The sequence below is a fragment of the Rhinoderma darwinii genome, chromosome 12 (assembly GCF_050947455.1).
Source record: "Rhinoderma darwinii isolate aRhiDar2 chromosome 12, aRhiDar2.hap1, whole genome shotgun sequence".
Lineage (NCBI taxonomy): Eukaryota > Metazoa > Chordata > Amphibia > Anura > Rhinodermatidae > Rhinoderma > Rhinoderma darwinii.
The window spans coordinates 3,353,702-3,373,855 of record NC_134698.1 but is presented as its reverse complement, the minus strand read 5'-3'; the positions used below and the strand labels follow the sequence as shown (position 1 = coordinate 3,373,855).

General features: G+C 44.0%; 2 protein-coding genes and 1 long non-coding RNA gene across 3 annotated transcripts in view; 2 read left to right on the top strand and 1 right to left on the bottom strand.

Moving 5' to 3' along the window:
- Positions 1–20,154, top strand: part of DUSP23 (dual specificity phosphatase 23) — a 395,843-nt gene that overhangs the window by 270,182 nt on the left and 105,507 nt on the right. The gene's annotated exons all lie outside the window — the stretch shown is intronic.
- LOC142665260 (uncharacterized) lies at positions 22–4,992 on the top strand. The gene is made up of 3 exons (XR_012851454.1): positions 22–985; positions 1,083–1,212; positions 4,916–4,992. It is a non-coding gene; the product is annotated as an uncharacterized LOC142665260 (long non-coding RNA).
- On the bottom strand, positions 6,114–6,373 carry MLLT11 (MLLT11 transcription factor 7 cofactor). Its single transcript, XM_075844906.1, has one exon. The coding sequence runs from the start codon at positions 6,343–6,345 to the stop codon at positions 6,124–6,126; it is 222 nt and encodes a 73-aa protein (XP_075701021.1). The 5' UTR covers positions 6,346–6,373; the 3' UTR covers positions 6,114–6,123.

The window sequence follows — 20,154 nt, the reverse complement described above, 5'->3', positions numbered from 1 at the left end:
GAAAAAAAAAAAAAGTGCGCAACTGCGACTGCGCAGAACGACTGGAAAGAAAGGGCGGGTGTTTCCATAGCAGCCAGCTTTGGGCTTTTACCTCAGATGTCTGCAATCTGCTGGGAGTCTCGTCTTTATGGCTGGCAGCCATGTTTCTTGCCTAGTGAAGTCCAGTATTGGAATAGTTAAAATAGTAGTACATGACGCACTTCGTATATGGCGCCTCATACCTCAATGCGCCCGAGGACCAGTTGTACCTGCGGTTGTTCACCGCTTCTCTGAATAGAAAAGCGGCGCCAAATTATAATAGTCCTTCCTCATGTTTATCGACCTATCGCGCCATTTTTAACCCCAAACTGCTGGTAATTTTGATAAGGCGGTGGCTAGACTGGCGTCCATAATGATCTGAGGGCTCTGGTTGGTCCAAATATAAAATGGCAACGTGTTTTGATCGTGCGGCACGTTTCATAGCCGTATCGGCGCCTTCAGTATATACGTCTGTATACTACCAGGACCCCCGAATCTATACCGCAGCGCTATAATCTGGCATAATCCAATATAACAAGCCATCAGATGCCGTTATATACACATATGTACATCCACGTATAGACGACGCGTGATTCCTGAGGTAAAGCGGTCCCGGGTGCGGCCATCATGGTCGCCACAATGAACGTTATTGAAAGTCTAGCTGAAATACTGCCGCTGGGGCGCCACCGTGCTTGCGCCAACACCAGTAAATTGATGATAATCGGATGAGACTCTTTTAGTATATCAGGGGTGTTCGGTCCTAAAAAGGGATTGAGAAAAACATGGCGGCTTTCTTCCAGTGCCGCACCGGTCTGTGGGTAGCGCAGCTCAGCTCTATTGAAGTAAATGGAGATAAGCTGCAATACCACACACAACCTGTGTACGGGTGTGGCGCTGTTTTTAGGAAGGAAGCGAGGTTACAGACGCTGCATCACCTCTTGGATTTTGCGCTGTTTCGGCAGCTCTGGTAAGCGAATGGCGTGCGGCTACGGTTCTGTTTGTACTTGTATGGAAGGATTCTCTGGTTTTAAAGGAAGGATTATGTGTTTGTTTATATTTCTCAGGTCACGGGATCACATAGATCACATGAAGTATTGCATCTGCTGGCACATGAACGAACGGCGGTCATTTTTCGGTAACCCGAGGCTGATTAAAAGGAGAATTTACACCTCAAATTTTAATGAACAATCCCCGGTAGGTATAAATCCTGGAGTCGCCCTCGAATATCGATGTGTTAAAGGTTCTATTCATTTGTGTCGTGGTTATGTTCGTTTCTGGGAAAGCTGGGTGACCACCAAAGTAGCCGCCATTACCGCTGCCACGACTCCTACCCGTCTAGTTATAATCAGCCTCAAGTCCCAAATCACTTGGGCTATGTTCACACTGAGTTTTTTGCAGGCAGAAAATTCTGCCTCCGTTTTCGCGGCGGTTCATTCTATGAGGGGTTTTCACCTCTGAACTCCCAACAAAATCACTGAGAGGCAGAAAAACCTGCGGCGATTGTCTCTGAGTTTTTGTAATTTTTTTTGCTGCGTTTTTGCCCGCGGTCCTTGCATTAGATTTAAAGGCTGCGGACAAAAAAACGCCACGAAAAACGTGGGGAAAAAGTGGATGAGATTAATTGTCATTCACACGACCGTGAAAAAACGGATCGCCTGTCAGTATTTCACGGCCGTTTTGCATCAGTGTCTAAAAATTTGGATAAATTTCCAGTCCGTCCGTTTTTTTTTGTCCCAACCTTCTGAAAACACTGCAGTGCCACATAGGACCACAGTGCCCACATAGATAGTGCCACAGTGAAGTGCCATAGTTCCCACATATAAAGTGCCAGTGCCCACATAGTGCCAGTGTGCCACTATGCCCACTATAGACAGTGCCCACATGTTACCATAGTGCCCACATAAAAAGTGCCAGAGCCCACATAGTGCCAGAGTGCCCATGTAGATAGTGTCCGGTGTAGATAGTGCCACACCTCCCATATAGTGGCACAGTGCCCATGTAGATAGCACCACCCTCATGTAGATAGCGCCACCCCCATGTAGATAGCACCACCCTCATGTAGATAGCGCCACCCCCATGTAGATAGCACCACCCTCATGTAGATAGCGCCACCCCCATGTAGATAGGACCACCCCCATGTAGATAGCATCACCCCCATGTAGATAGCACCACCCCCATGTAGATAGCACCACCTCCATGTAGATAGCGCCACCCCCATGTAGATAGCGCCACCCCCATGTAGATAGCACCACCCCCATGTAGATAGCGCCACCCCCATGTAGATAGCGCCACCCCCATGTAGATAGCACCACCCCCATGTAGATAGCGCCACCCCCATGTAGATAGCGCCACCCCCATGTAGATAGCACCACCCCCATGTAGATAGCACCACCCCCATGTAGATAGCGCCACCCCCGTGTAGATAGCGCCACCCCCGTGTAGATAGCACCACCCCCGTGTAGATAGCACCACCCCCGTGTAGATAGCACCACCCCCGTGTAGATAGCACCACCCCCATGTAGATAGGACCACCCCCATGTAGATAGGACCACCCCCATGTAGATAGCACCACCCCATGTAGATAGCGCCACCCCCATGTAGATAGCGCCACCCCCATGTAGATAGCGCCACCCCCATGTAGATAGCGCCACCCCCATGTAGATAGCGCCACCCCCATGTAGATGTCGCCACCCCCATGTAGATGGCGCCACCCCCATGTAGATGGCGCCACCCCCATGTAGATGGCGCCACCCCCATGTAGATGGCGCCACCCCCATGTAGATGGCGCCACCCCCATGTAGATGGCGCCACCACCATGTAGATGGCGTCACCCCCATGTAGATGGCGTCACCCCCATGTAGATGGCGTCACCCCCATGTAGATAGCGTCACCCCATGTAGATAGCGCCACCCCCATGTAGATAGCGCCACCCCCATGTAGATAGCGCCACCCCCATGTAGATAGCGCCACCCCCATGTAGATAGCGTCACCCCATGTAGATAGCACCACCCCCATGTAGATAGCGTCACCCCATGTAGATAGCGCCACCCCCATGTAGATAGCGCCACCCCCATGTAGATAGCGTCACCCCATGTAGATAGCACCACCCCCATGTAGATAGCGCCACCCCCATGTAGATAGCACCACCCCCATGTAGATAGCACCACCCCCATGTAGATAGCGCCACCCCCATGTAGATAGCGCCACCCCCATGTAGATAGCGCCACCCCCATGTAGATAGCGCCACCCCCTGTAAATAGCGCCACCCCCATGTAGATAGCACCACCCCCATGTAGATAGCACCACCCCCATGTAGATAGCGCCACCCCCATGTAGATAGCGCCACCCCCATGTAGATAGCGCCACCCCCATGTAGATAGCGCCACCCCCATGTAGATAGCGCCACCCCCATGTAGATAGCGCCACCCCCATGTAGATAGCACCACCCCATGTAGATAGCACCACCCCCATGTAGATAGCGCCACCCCCATGTAGATAGCACCACCTCCATGTAGATTACACCACCCCCATGTAGATAGCGCCACCCCCATGTAGATAGCACCACCCCCATGTAGATAGCACCACCCCCATGTAGATAGCGCCACCCCCATGTAGATAGCGCCACCCCCATGTAGATAGCACCACCTCCATGTAGATAGCGTCACCCCCATGTAGATAGCGCCACCCCCATGTAGATAGCACCACCCCCATGTAGATAGCACCACCCCCATGTAGATAGCGCCACCCCCATGTAGATAGCGCCACCCCCATGTAGATAGCACCACCCCATGTAGATAGCACCACCCCCATGTAGATAGCGCCACCCCCATGTAGATAGCACCACCTCCATGTAGATTACACCACCCCCATGTAGATATCTTCACTGTAACTCCCTGTAGGAGCGGAATCTCTCTGGCAGGGAATTCCGCTCATAGACGGAGCACCTGACGTCTCTGTCCATATATGGACAGTGACATCAGAGCCATTCTCTAAGAGTGGAATCCCCTGCCGTCGGCAGCCCTCTGGCCGGGGATTCCGCTCCAGGAGTAATCCCTTGACGTCACTGTCCATAAATGGATGGTGACGCCGGGGGCTTCCCCAAGAGCGGAGTCTCTGGCCATAGCGGGGTCTGGCCGCCGGGGATTCATACTTACCCAGAACTCCCTGCTTCTTCCTGCAGTCCGGCTTACTGGGATGACGTTACATCCGATGTGACCGCTGCAGCCAATCACAGGCTGCAGCGTCACATGGCCTGCAACATCCACTTAGGAGGCCGGACTGCAGGAAGAAGAGAGGGAGGGGGTAAGTATAATCGTTTTGGTTATTTTCTGCGCTGCTTTCCATAGCGGAAATTCCGCCTTAAAAACCGCACCACAGTGTGCATGTGGCCTAATACTACTATACACCTCTATAGCTACATAACTAGACAGATTTGCCTATCAGTACTCCAGAAAAGCTGGGTGACTTGGTCTATATAATGGCAGTCACCTAGTTGAGCTGTACTATACGTGACCTGTATCCCCGTAGACATCCTGGAACGGTGAGTGACAACCTCTGTGCCAGAAACCTGCCGTTCAGGACTCATGGAAAGCTGGGTGACAACTCCTGTGGGAGGTGTAAAAGCAGCTGTATTGCGTGTCACCCAGCTTTACCAGAAACAGATAGTCAGATTGGGTTTTTATGGCTTCATAACCCGTATAAATGATGCCTCCTACTGGAGACAGGGAGAAGTGCATCTCGTGCAGACTTCATACCGCTGCGACATAGGCCAGCCGCACTCAGTCCTTCTAGTATAAAATATACAAGCTTTACGTAAACACTGCATAGTGAGGGTCAGATGTAGCAGAGCCGTTCCTGTAAAAACATTTTATGCTGCAGTTCCTTCTTTCTCCAGCAGATGGACGATGGGCACCCAGCTTCATAGTTATGTCCGGATTCAACTTGCAGCATCTTTCAGAATATATTAGGCAAGTACTTATAAAATCTGCCGCGTGTGAACGCACCCTTGTGATAACTCTTTTTACCTGTAGTTACGCGTGTGTATGATGGCGTCCTTTAAATGACTTGCGTTAGGGAGAAGATACGACACAGACGTAATAATAAACCAAAAGTGCAAGTCACAACTGAAATATTTTATTTGGTACAGTTTGTGACATGAGGGACACTCGGGAGCCTCGCCGGCTTGCTGGGTGAAATGTCTTGCGGACTTGGTTACAACATAATGTGAATACTGACTTATAACATTCAAATGACATCAGAACCCAAAGGAAGCGTGATGGAAAAAGCCTGAAGTCTGACCACATGATAACACTTCCTGTCAGAGCTCTGGTCATTCATCTAAGTCATAGAGCTTAAGTAGAGATCCATATCACCATTCGTATCAATGTCTACATGATAACTGGCACGAATATTGGCAATAGATGTGATTTTGTTTTGCTGAACCGCCAGATTGTGGGCAGGAAGTGTTGTCACGGGGTCACAGGAGTAGACGGCTTCAGGACTGTAACTTCAAGCAGTGATAACCCATCATAGAAGTAAACTATTGAAATACTTTTTTTATATATTAACATTGACATAGAGGATTTTCGGAGTCCCTGACCTACAAAACAAGGGCCGATATGGGCTGTGAAACCGAGCGCCGATCAACGAGACAGCTCGTTGATCGGCGCCCGTTTGCTCCTTATACAAGAAGCAATGATCAGTAATGAATGGGGATGAGTGATCTTTACTACGTACATCTAGATTTATCTATGGGAGACTAGAGGGTTTGGCTTCGGCTGGGTGGGCTGAAGTGTCCTGAAGGGGAACGAAATAGCTTTACTTTGGTTCCCATCATCGGGAAGAACCATTATGACAAAAATCAAACTTTGTCTGACAGTAAAACTTTTAAGTGCCTCAAATAAAATGTAAAAAAAAAGTAATAAATAAATAAAATCAAGTAAAAACACATTCATTGAGAAACCGCCAGGGTCGTAAATAAATACATAAAAAATAAATACATACAAAATGATTATTTAAGCTTCGCGAGTGATCTCTGAAGGGCCGGGAGATGACAGCAAGGCTTGGGGGGGGGGGGATTAGATTTTGTTTTTTACTTTTTCTTTTTTAGATCAGGTCAAAGTCCAAGGTGTCAATGCTGACGATGGGTTCTCGCCAGAAGTTGAAGGCGGTGTACTCTAGCAGGGCGTCTTCCTCTTTGCATCCATCTTTGGAGGTCTTGGTCGATTCCCCTAATCCAAGGCACTCCAGTTCAGAGAAATCCAGTTCTGGGATAGGAAGTTTCCAGAATAGGAAGGAATCATATTGGCTGCTTAATGTGTCCAGCATTTTTACCTGCAAAATGAAGAAGACGTAAAGTCACCTACACAATGAAGACCTAAAATCAAGAAGACATAAAATCACCTACAAAATTAAGAAAACATAAAATCACCTACAAAATGAAGAAAACATAAAATCACCTACAAAATGAAGAAAACATAAAATCACCTACAAAATGAAGGCATAAAATCACCTACAAAATGAAGACATAAAATCACCTACAAAATGAAGACATAAAATCACCTACAAAATGAAGACATAAAATCACCTACAAAATGAAGACATAAAATCACCTACAAAATGAAGACATAAAATCACCTACAAAATGAAGACATAAAATCACCTACAAAATGAAGACATAAAATCACCTACAAAATGAAGACATAAAATCACCTACAAAATGAAGACATAAAATCACCTACAAAATGAAGACATAAAATCACCTACACAATGAAGACATAAAATCACCTACAAAATGAAGACATAAAATCACCTACAAAATGAAGGCATAAAATCACCTACAAAATGAAGACATAAAATCACCTACACAATGAAGACATAAAATCACCTACAAAATGAAGAAAACATAAAATCACCTACAAAATGAAGACATAAAATCACCTACAAAAATGAAGAAAACATAAAATCACCTACAAAATGAAGGCATAAAATCACCTACAAAATGAAGAAAACATAAAATCACCTACAAAATGAAGGCATAAAATCACCTACAAAATGAAGACATAAAATCCCCCTTTTCATAATATTCAGAGAATCTCTAGTGACTGGTATAGTGCCAAGGGACTGGCGCAGGGCAAATGTGGTGCCTATTTTCAAAAAGGGCTCTAGGTCTTCCCCGGGTAATTATAGACCAGTAAGCTTAACATCCATCGTGGGGAAAATGTTTGAGGGGCTATTGAGGGACTATATACAGGATTATGTGACAATAAATAGCATTATAAGTGACAGCCAGCACGGTTTTACTAAGGACAGAAGTTGTCAAACTAACCTAATCTGTTTTTATGAAGAGGTGAGCAGAAGTCTAGACAGAGGGGCCGCTGTGGATTTAGTGTTTTTGGACTTTGCAAAGGCATTTGACACTGTCCCCCATAGACGCCTAATGGGTAAATTAAGGACTATAGGTTTAGAAAATATAGTTTGTAATTGGATTGAGAATTGGCTCAAGGACCGTATCCAGAGGGTTGTGGTCAATGATTCCTTCTCTGAATGGTCCCCGGTTATAAGTGGTGACCCCAGGGTTCAGTGCTGGGACCACTATTATTCAACTTATTTATTAATGATATAGAGGAAGGGATTAATAGCACTATTTCTATTTTTGCAGATGACACCAAGCTATGTAATATAGTTCAGACTATGGAAGATGTTTGTGAATTGCAGGCAGATTTAAACAAACTAAGTGTTTGGGCGTCCACTTGGCAAATGAAGTTTAATGTAGATAAATGTAAAGTTATGCATCTGGGTACCAACAACCTGCATGCATCATATGTCCTAGGGGGCGCTACACTGGGGGAGTCAATTGTTGAGAAGGATCTGGGTGTTCTTGTAAATCATAAACTCAATAACAGCACAATGTCAATCAGCTGCTTCAAAGGCCAGCAAGATATTGTCGTGTATTAAAAGAGGCATGGACTCGCGGGACAGGGATGTAATATTACCACTTTACAAAGCATTAGTGAGGCCTCATCTAGAATATGCAGTTCAGTTCTGGGCTCCAGTTCATAGAAAGGATGCCCTGGAGTTGGAAAAAATACAAAGAAGAGCAACGAAGCTAATAAGGGGCATGGAGAATCTAAGTTATGAGGAAAGATTGAAAGAATTAAACCTATTTAGCCTTGAAAAAAGACGACTAAGGGGGGACATGATTAACTTATATAAATATATTAATGGCACATACAAAAAATATGGTGATATCCTGTTCCTTGTAAAACCCCCTCAAAAAACAAGGGGTCACTCCCTCCGTCTGGAGAAAAAAAGGTTCAAGCTGCAGAGGCGACAAGGCTTCTTTACAGTGAGAACTGTGAATCTATGGAATAGCCTACCGCAGGAGCCGTCACAGCAGGGACAGGAGACACCGCAGGAGCTGGTCACAGCAGGGAAAGTAGACACCGCAGGAGCCGTCACAGCAGGGACAGTAGATGGCTTTAAAAAAGGGTTAGATAATTTCCTAGAACAAAAAAATATTAGCTCCTATGTGTAGAAATTTTTCCTTCCCTTTTCCCATCCCTTGGTTGGACTTGATGGACATGTGTCTTTTTTCAGCCGTACTAACTATGTAACTATGTAACTATGTAAAATGAAGACATAAAATCACCTACACAATGAAGAAAACATAAAATCACATACAAAATGAAGAAAACATAAAATCACCTACAAAATGAAGAAAACATAAAATCACCTACACAATGAAGACATAAAATCACCTATAAAATGAAGAAAACATAAAATCACCTACAAAATGAAGACATAAAATCACCTATAAAATGAAGAAAACATAAAATCACCTACAAAATGAAGACATAAAATCACCTATAAAATGAAGAAAACATAAAATCACCTACACAATGAAGACATAAAATCACCTATAAAATGAAGACATCAAATCACCTACACAATGAAGAAGACATAAAATTACCTACACAATGAAGACATAAAATCACCTACAAAATGAAGAAAACATAAAATCACCTACAAAATGAAGACATAAAATCAAGAAAACATAAAATCACATACAAAATGAAGAAAACATAAAATCACCTACAAAATGAAGAAAACATAAAATCACCTACACAATGAAGACATAAAATCACCTATAAAATGAAGAAAACATAAAATCACCTACAAAATGAAGACATAAAATCACCTATAAAATGAAGAAAACATAAAATCACCTACAAAATGAAGACATAAAATCACCTATAAAATGAAGAAAACATAAAATCACCTACACAATGAAGACATAAAATCACCTATAAAATGAAGACATCAAATCACCTACACAATGAAGAAAACATAAAATCACCTACACAATGAAGAAGACATAAAATTACCTACAAAATGAAGACATAAAATCACCTACAAAATGAAGAAAACATAAAATCACCTACAAAATGAAGACATAAAATCACCTACAAAATGAAGACATAAAATCAAGAAAACATAAAATCACCTACAAAATGAAGACATAAAATCACCTACACAATGAAGAAAACATAAAATCACCTACACAATGAAGACATAAAATCACCTACACAATGAAGACATAAAATCACCTACACAATGAAGCGACAACACCTGCAAAGTGGACGACCGTTTAGAGCAATGGCGGCCAATAATGAGAACCATTCTTAAAGGGGTTGTCCGGGCACGGGATGGTTTTTTATACGGATGACATATTGACAGGATAGCTCATCAGTATATGATCGGTGGGGACACCCGGACCGCGCACCCATCTATCTATGCAGGGTTCGGTGTGGGACTCTGATGACTCCGCACTAGCACTGCAGCTCGGCTGCTCCACCATGACCTGAGCCATCTTCTTCTGGCACGGGGACAGCCGGAGCGGATGTCGGACCCCCACCGATCATATACTGATGACCTCTCCTGTGGACAGGTCATGAGTATGAAAAACAGTCCTGCGGCTGGACAACCCCTTTAAGGGTTAGTGATTGGACTTGAAACGTATTGATGACGTCTCACAATGAAGAAAACTTCAATATTGAAGACGATCAAACCAATCCTGGAATATCCTGAACATGTCGGAGCATATATATATATATATATATATGTATATGACCAGCTACTCCCCAGCCCCTGACTGGCACTTGTGGATGCCACGAGCACCCGCACCTTATAGTTCCAAATTATTAGAATATCAGCCCACCTGAGACATTTATGGCATATCCACGGGCTATGCCATACATGTCTGATAGATGCGGGTCCCCGCTTGCTCCTGTAAGGCCCTGTTCACACAGCGTGTAATTGACGCGTTTTACACACTGAAAAACGCGTAAAAAACGCATGATATAAGCTTCCCATTGACATCAATGGGAAGTGTATAAAAGACGCGCTGTGTGAACAAGGTCTAACTACCATAGGGATCAATGGAGGGTCCCACACATGTGCAGCCTCCTACCCATTCATTCTCCGCCTGGATGTGATGGCATGTGCCCCCTCAACTAGCGGATGTGGGTCGGGTGACCCCACTGAAGATCGGTGCGGGTCCCACATTTGGGACCTGCATTTATCAGACATTTATGGCATATCCCAAAATCCATAATGTTTTCTATCCTTGTGCTGTGCAGGCCTGCAGCTCCCTCTCCATCATGTATTCAGAATAGCACAGCTCGTGCCGCAGTCCGCCCGCCACACCCAGGACAGCAAGAAGCCTCCCCGCCACATATAACCCCGCTATTTATAATGACGACTAATCTTACTGTCACCTCCGGGGTCCAGATCACATCCAATATTGGACATGTCACAGACACACATTCCTGTAAGATGAAGCACCCGCCCCAACGAGACCACGGGAGTTATCACTTAGATACCTCGGTATCTCACCAGTCACACCACACTGACAATACTGGGATCCTCGGATGTAATGTGCACTACGGGGCGGGGGCTTCTAAATCACTGCTTGTAACCCCCCCCCACCCACACACTGATAGCGGCCCTCTCCCAAAACAATATAAAAGGAAAATTATACAAGAATAACATTGTCTCTGCCTAATAAGAAAATTCCAGCTGAAGCAGATCCCCATTGGATTCTGAAAATTTTCACGATAGATAGATATGAGATAGATAGATAGATAGATAGATAGATATGAGATAGATAGATAGATATGAGAGAGAGATAGATATGAGATAGATAGATAGATAGATAGATAGATAGATAGATAGATAGATAGATAGATAGATAGATAGATAGATATGAGATAGATAGATAGATAGATAGATATGAGATAGATATGAGATAGATAGATGATAGATAGGAGATAGATAGATAGATAGATAGATAGATATGAGATAGATAGATAGATAGATAGATAGATAGATATGAGATAGATAGATATGAGATAGATAGATAATAGATAGATAGATAATAGATAGATAGATAGATAGATAGATATGAGATAGATAGATAGATATGAGATAGATAGATAGATATGAGATAGATAGATAGATGATGGATATGAGATAGATAGATATGAGATAGATAGATAGATAGATATGAGATAGATAGATAGATAGATAGATAGATAGATAGATATGAGATAGATAGATAGATAGATAGATAGATATGAGATAGATAGATAGATAGATAGATAGATATGAGATAGATAGATAGATAGATATGAGATAGATAGATAGATATGAGATAGATAGATAGATATTAGATAGATAGATAGATATGAGATAGATAGATAGATAGATAGATATGAGATAGATAGATAGATAGATAGATAGATAGATAGATAGATAGATATGAGATTAGATAGATAGATAGATAGATAGATATGAGATTAGATAGATAGATAGATAGATAGATAGATAGATAGATAGATATGAGATAGATATGAGATAGATATGAGATAGATATGAGATAGATATGAGATAGATAGATAGATAGATATGAGATAGATATGAGATAGATAGATAGATAGATAGATAGATAGATATGAGATAGATAGATAGATAGATATGAGATAGATATGAGATAGATATGAGATAGATAGATAGATAGATAGATATGAGATAGATAGATAGATAGATAGATATGAGATAGATATGAGATAGATATGAGATAGATAGATAGATAGATAGATTATACATATAGATCCTACACTGGGCTTCCTCTGTTCTCTCCGCTGTTCGGTACATCACATAGGGGGGCAGGAGACATGGACCTCTTTGCTCGTTGATTATTCTGTACATATAATCGTGGCTTTCGTCCTGCGGGGTGATTATAATGTATATGACATGGATGATGAGGATGATGGGGGTGCTGGTACTCACTGTGCAGGTGGAGGGGATGCTGCTTGTATGGAGCTGGCTGCGGGCAGGGTATTGTCAGGGGCTCCTCCTGGAGAATCTTCGGTGCTGCTTTGTCTGTGTGTGAGGCGGCGGCTCCTCCTCCTCCTCCTCTATCCTCTCACCCACAGCAGAGAATTCTGGGCCAATGATTCAGCCAAATTCTGCAGGATGCTCATTACCTTAAATGACAACTCCCAGCAGGCACCGGATCCTCTGTGCATGACAAGAAGGGACATCATCCCCTGTCTATACAGACCCTCCGCCACCTCCGGGGATAGACAGCGGTGTCCATAAAATAATGCTGAGGAGCATGGCCGAATCCAAAGTTATCATGATCTGGTCCTCAAAGGGTTAAAATGTAGTGTATTTCTACCACTCATAAAATTACTAAGTCTCACTTACCTAGATGTCACTATTTCCAGGGTCCCCACAGCTTTATCATCAACCACAAGTTCTCCTCAATCACCTGGGATCTGCATAAGAAAGACTCCCCCTACTGGACAGAGCAGGATCAGACAGTGGGAGTCGTTTCAGGCAGCTGAAATGTTCTGCGAGTGTTATGCCCCCTATTGCTGATAAGCCGTAAAAATAGCAGTAATTGTGGAGGTAGAAGGTATAGAGATCTTTTTTGGAGGGGCGATCATTGGTTTTTGTTTTTTTTTTGCGCTAAGAGGCCACTTGCCTGTTCCTATACATGTTATCAGCCATCCAGACCGCTAGTAATACCTGCTGTCCTCCAATACAATCATCCTGAAGGGCTATAATCTATCAGATGAAAACATGTGTAAAGTCTCTATTGATATGGTGCCCCCTGGTGGTCAGATTTATATGAAAAAAGAAGCATCAGTGCCCTCTAGTGGTCCAGTAAGTATGGGCAGCATGTTTCCATTACATTTATGTGTTCTGTACTTCGTTCTGTACCCCCAAATGTTAGCGTATCACTGTATAACAATTCAGATGAAGACCCCTATGGACACTGTATCGGCTGCCATTAGTGGTTGTCACCCATAGAGACCAAGATAACTCAGAGGAAAGATTCTTATACAGGGGATAATGATCAGGCGCTTGTTTATACGTTCGCTCGCGATCAGTGCCCTGAGTAAACATGGCAGCGAGCAAACGGCATTCATCGGCTGATCGGATGTTTTATACGGCCAAAAAATGCTCGCCGGTCGGCAGCGGGAAAATCGGGAGATGCGCTGCCGACCAGATGCAAATGTATGGGGACGAATAATCATATTGACGATCACTCAGCCCCATTAATTGTGATCATTGCACCATGTAAATGGAGCTAATCAGCGCTGATCGAGATGCCGTATCGTCAATCGGCGCTCGTTTACATGTAAAAGCACCCTAAAAAAAAGGGAGACAACAAGGGAAGGGGCTCCGACCAAGGGTTAAACGTTTAGTTAGTGGCCTTTGGCTCCAGTGGTAGTGTGTGGTGGGAGCCCCGAGGGTTTAGCAGGTGCACTTCTCATATCTTAATCAAAGCATCTCCAAATAGAAGAGCTACCCTTAGGCCTTGTTCACACGGTGTAGATTTGATGCAGATTTTGCATGCATTTTTTTAAGTCAAAACCAGAATTGGATATAGGAGAGGAGACGCTTTAAAGCGGTTTTCTGGCCATGGGGCGGTTTTTCATACTGATGACCTATCCACTGTATAGGTCATCAGTATATAATCGGTGGGGGTCCGAAACCTGGACCAGACACCGATCGCCTGCCTCCGGCACCGGAAGTAATGCAGTGGCCGGTGCAGGAAGCAGATGGCTCCGTACACTGCATAACATCCGGTGCCGGAGGTAGCCAGAACAGCTAATCGGTGCCAGACCCCCACTGATTATATACGGATGATCTATCCTGATCAGATCTCGATCAAATACTGATGACCTACCTCTTTAAGACCTTCCTTTATGTTTAGCTTCCGTTCATGGTTTTGGCTTAAAAAGTACGGTCAACCTCTGCATCAAATCTGCACCGTGTGAACAAGGCCTTAGGGTATATTCACATGGTGCAGTCACATCGTAGTTTAACGCCGCGACTACCACAAAACCTTGTTAAAAGGTCACAGTTTTTGGCCGCACCGTGTGAATAGACCCTTAATCACACAAGACCAGTGATATTTTTATTTAGCCCTGAGAAGTTTTCCAGCTAAAATGAGACAAAACAAGGCCTCAGAAAAGCAAATAAATGCCTTGTTTTCCTCCGTATCCCGAAATAGCCCAGCGGAGAACAATGCTTCCCTTCCTATGGAACGACTTAAAGCCTCGCATAACAAATAATGAGCCGCTTTCCCACAATTCACCCTGGCTCTCTGTATCGTTCCTGTCCTGAATTGTATCTGAGGCGTCGATCGGTCAGGAGCCGGCGTACGGTATATGCCAGCGATTCCAAACAAGTCCTTTTTCATGTGGATGGATAGAGGTATGGTCGGGGTACTGTGTTGCCCCCAGCGAGCGAGCGCTGAGGCTCCGGCGGCACTCACAGTCGTGTCTACAGTCTGGTTGCTAGGGATAGATTGCCTAACAACGGTAGTGTTTTAACTGGAGTTGCTAGGCAACGTTTTTGTAGCAACCAGTCTGTCTCCGATTATTCAGGTCTACATTGATGGGTCAAGACGATCGGTGATACACCCAAGCCTTCATCATCCGATTGAGATTTCCTTCAAGATGGAAGATGCAGTTTCAGAAAGACGTGATCCTTTCCGTGACTCGATCATCCCCCCCCCCCTAAAGGTAAAGCCCAGGGTCTGCGGCTTCAGATCTTTGGAATATTATCCATGTTTTATGCAAATGACCCGTGTTTGTCTAACAAGATGCTGGTCATTTGCATATTGCCGAAATCGTAAGTCTCTGCCTCAAAATATCCCCAATTAAGAGGAACTAAATGTCTGATCAATAAAGTAGAATCTCCGAACATTCGAGGGGAAACCATGTCCGCGTTGTGCTTTGCCAGCATTTTTTTATGATCTGAAAAGTCTGGAGTTTAAGGTTATTTTGTCATAAACTTTCTAAATAACAGTCCAGTCTGTCATTACGGTCTGTTAATTATACCCTTACGCGTTTTACTTTCCTCCGGTTCCGAGCCTTGGTTTACAAGGCATTCTCCAGACCTGAGGTAACCGGAGTGAGATGCTATATGCTATGTTGACTCCCTGGAAATGGACGCGTTGAGACTTGTATGAAGTACGATTCATAGTGTGACTCACACAAGACGAGCTCTGCTCTTTACAGAAGGTGTGTGGGCTTCATATATGGAGATCATGCGGAGTAGATGGAATATTATACCAACAAGGAAGTTTACCCAAAGATATGGAATCAACCAAGGACCAAATTTGATGAAAGCTCAAAGTGGAATTTCGGTCAATAACTCTCTTATTCCAAATGCACAAAGTTGTACTCTGTAATCCCCCCCTAAATGCACCCACAAAGCACATATACACCACCAATACACTACACATACAGCATCAATTAAGCACCCGTATGGCACCTACACAGTGCCAACAAAGCTCACATAGAGTACAAACACCAATACACCACACATAGATGTACCGTACATACACCGATCAGCCATAACATTGAAACCACTGACAGATTAGCCGATCAACATTGATTATCCCGTTGCAATGGCGTCTGTCAAGGGGGATATACAAGGCAACAAGTGAACAATCAGTTCTTGAAGTTGATGTTGAAAGCAGGAATAGCGGGCAAGCGTAAGGATCTAAGGAACTTTTAAGGACTAAATTGTGGCGGCTCGATGATCGGGTCGGAGGATCTCCAAAGCAGCCGGTCTCGTGGGGTGTTCCCGGTATGCAGTTGTTAGTACCTACCGAAAGTGCACCAAGGAAGGACAACCGGTGTCTAGTGACAGGGTCATGGACGCTCAAGGCTCATTGATGCACGTGAGGAGTGAAGGCTAGCCCATCTGGTCCGATCCCAAAGAGTTCAAGGTGTTGATTTGGCCTCAAAATTCCTGTTAAATATCCGATCAATCATCTGTGGGATGTACTGGAAAAACAAGGTCCTCACAATGTACAGGACCTAAAGGATCTCAAGCTAACATCTTGGTGCCAGATACCCCAGGAACCTTCCGAGAGTCTGTGGAGTCCATGCCTTAATGGGTCAGAGTGGTTTTGGCGGCACGAGGGGAACCTACACAATATTAGGCAGATGGTTTTATGGTTATGGCTGATTGGTGTATACAGCACCTATGATGTATCGCGGCCGAAGCGCACCACAGCCTTAGAAATAGGTTCCACTGTATCCCCTCAGCAAACTAGAAGACATTTAAAAGCTGCAAAGCTTCATAGTCGTCAATTTCAGACTTTGAGAAAATTCGGAATTTGAGCCAAAACTTTTTGGTATTTCTATTTTTCTTCGAAGGCGGCAAACTGTTCATTCTGTAAATTACAAGATCCCATGGAATCGAAGAGTTACGTAGAAATAATGTTATATAAAAGCAGACACCGGGGGATCGTATATATTAATAACATTTCTATTTCATGTTGAGGACATAAAGAAGAACGTCTGCGACATTGGTGCCCCCCATCGGTGCCCCCCATCGGTGATGACCACTCTAGATCTTGATGTTCTTGTAGACGCCGGTGTAGTCACCGTCTATAACACAGAAGTTCTGGTAGTGCATTTTGCTTAGAGATGGCGGCAGAGTTATACATTGTTTTTTAGTTTTTTTATATGTGGGGGAGGGTAAATGTCGGCGGCTGTCGGGACACAAGAACTTGGTAAAGCCATTTTGTATCCAAATTTGATCCGATAATCTTTAAATTGTCCATTGTCATTTTACGTGATGTCATCCTGGTAACAAGCTTGATTGTCACCTCTTGTGTGAGTCTTCGAGATACCCACCACCTCCTCCTCCCTCCACCCTGGGGAAGTAAGTTTCCCAGCATCGGGAGAGAGTTTGGAGATTGTTGCCGCCCCCTCTCCTTCCTTCGCCTTGCACTTTCCGTCTCGTCCACTGCGAGTGCTCTATGAGATTCTGAACAAACAGTCGAGAGCTGAAGCATTTCCTTATTCTCACACAGGAACCACACCTCACTGGGGAGCTCAACTTCACAGAAACTTTCCACCAGCTGCCGAGAAGACCAGCAAAGCCACCGGGGTCATAGGACACGGTCAGGATCACCGACACCAGGTAAGAGGCCTTGCAGGTCCCGACACGAACCAACCATCTCCAGAATTCTATGTCTAATACAGGCTCTGTAGTCCTGAAAAAAACTCTTCATACAAACCATCCGAACAGTCCGTAGCTGCAAACTTTACAAATTCTGATAATAACTCTACCAACAAAATTGACGGCAAATTTAAAATTTGGTTTAAAAATGTTTTTTTTTTTCCTGGTAGAAGCAAAAAGAAGCGTTATGTAATTTCAGAACTAGAGGACAGAACGTGGACCTTCCAAAGGCTGCATGGAAATTTCCTTTGAGATGAATAGATTCATAGATTACGGAATGATATAGGTTCCTGTAGACCCCTCCAGGGGGTGCAGATAACGGAGATGAACCCCTTTACTACAGTGGTGGTTTTATTTTGCTTGTGTTGGATGTAGGACCAGCTTGTGGTTCTTGGCTTTGTTGCACAGCTCTATTTTTATGTCGGTGCTATGTGACTACTAAGATCTTGCTGTCTATCTATCTATGGTGATATGATCGACGTTCTTCTGGGTGGTGATCATGCCAGGCCGGTTCTGCTGTGGTTGATCTATTCGAGCCTCATTGACCATCCTGTTTTAGGGTTGTACCACCAAAGACCACTCACCAGCGGAACTAACTTTTCAATTCAGTCCGCACTAGAGGTCAAAGTAAAGCCCCAATCACCCCATCCTTCGAGGTCACACTTCCGATATATCAGAGTGATCACCATAAAGAACTCATTCTGGCCGAAGCGAAATTCAATACGATTGACTATTTTTATCGAATGTTTCGGTTGTAGCGATGACAACTAGCCAATTCTCAACGTAGTCTTGCAGTTCAGCCGGCAGTCCACCTTAATGTTCCACCAATTTTTTTTTATATTATAGTAATTATTTCTTGATGAAGCCCCCCTGTTGCTTCAATATCTGGAATTAACCCCTTCAGATAGCGGTCGCTCTAAATCGGAGCGGGCCTGCCTGTGGTCCTCCAGATTCTGTGACATCCTGTCTCCATCTTCGGGCTATCGACATTAGGATTCCCATTCAAAATGTGAAATATGAAGCAACCACCACGATAGGCCCAACGATGAAGTGGTCCAACCTCAAAATATTCAAACTGGGGAAGGGGGATTTCTGGACCAGGCCCCCATTGTCCTACTTCTCACAGACACAGTTGAGTTTATCTCCTCGATCATGGGAAGAAGGGTTTACTTGGACAATCCAAGACAGGGAAAGGGGTCTCGGCCAATCATGGATGTAGACAGGGTCTTCGAGGTTGTTGGAAGCATCAGAGAGTGCCCAACCAGACGAAGGGCCCGCTTCCCATTTTTGCCATTGGGCCCTCACCATAGTGAATGGAGCCAGCGGAATACAAACTAATTAGAATACAGCGCAGAACAAAAAACTACCGCAAAAGAGGAGGGGTGAAAAAATTGGGGCCATGATTCTTCGCAGCAAGGTGATGTTTGGAGGGTCTTCACTACTCTCTATCACTGCTGTGTGGGGGAGGGGATGAGACAACTGTCATGTTTGGGAGGGGAGGTGACAACTAAAAGGAGGTCAGTTTGCTTTTTGTTTTATTCTACCCTCTCGCCCCTTTCCGAATTATTATTTTGGGGAACCCTAGCTGCAGTTGAGATGAAATGCAATGGGCGTTATTACCGGAGCGCGGGCTCTTGTAAGGCAGCCATGATGGAGGGATCGAGGTGTGTCGGTTCATGACTCAGGATAAAAGTGAAAAGGACACATGAGCGAGGTAACATGTTTTATCTGGCAAGACGGTGAAATCACGCTGCACAGAGGTATGAGGCTCAAGTTACAAGCCGTGAGGAGTGCGGTCTAGAGTGAAAAATTAAAGGGGTGCTCCATGCAACCAATGGCTGAGAATATGTTGTGCTCTCATTTCCTAATATACTTTGTATTATAATTTGGTCCCTAAGTGAAGAGGTTGAAGGGCGGTATATGGCCATAGACTGATATGGATGTATGCATGGACTTCATGTAAACAAGGAATACCCCCCACACCCACCCGCAACTGTGACAACACAGTGGCTCATTGCATCAAGTACTATGAATTTGGAGAAGTACATGTGCTCACTTAGCGTAGCCCTATCTGCTATATCCCAGGGCACCTTATTAATATCATTATAATCAATTATGTATTCAAACAAACAACATAAGCTCTGTTTGCTTTTGAGCCACGAGACTTATATGGGGGAGGGGCTTAACAGTGGCCAGCGCAACTTTATTTTAACCCCTTTTATACATTCTGGCCCACATGAGTAGTAAAACACCATAAAATGCACCTTGTATATATGGGCAGTATTATAGTAATTATATTCTTGTATATAGGAGCAGTATTATAGTAGTTATATTCTTGTATATAGGGGTAGTATTATAGTAGTTATATTCTTGTATATAGGGGCAGTATTATAGTAGTTATATTCTTGTATATAGGGGCAGTATTATAGTAGTTATATTCTTGTATATAGGGGGCAGTATTATAGTAGTTATATTCTTGTATATGGGGGGCAGTATTATAGTAGTTATATTCTTGTATATAGGAGTAGTATTATAGTAGTTATATTCTTGTATATAGGAGTAGTATTATAGTAG

Excerpts from the sequence above, each read along its gene's own strand:
- MLLT11 (XM_075844906.1), bottom strand. The coding sequence starts at position 6,345 with ATGCTGGACACATTAAGCAGCCAATATGATTCCTTCCTATTCTGGAAA.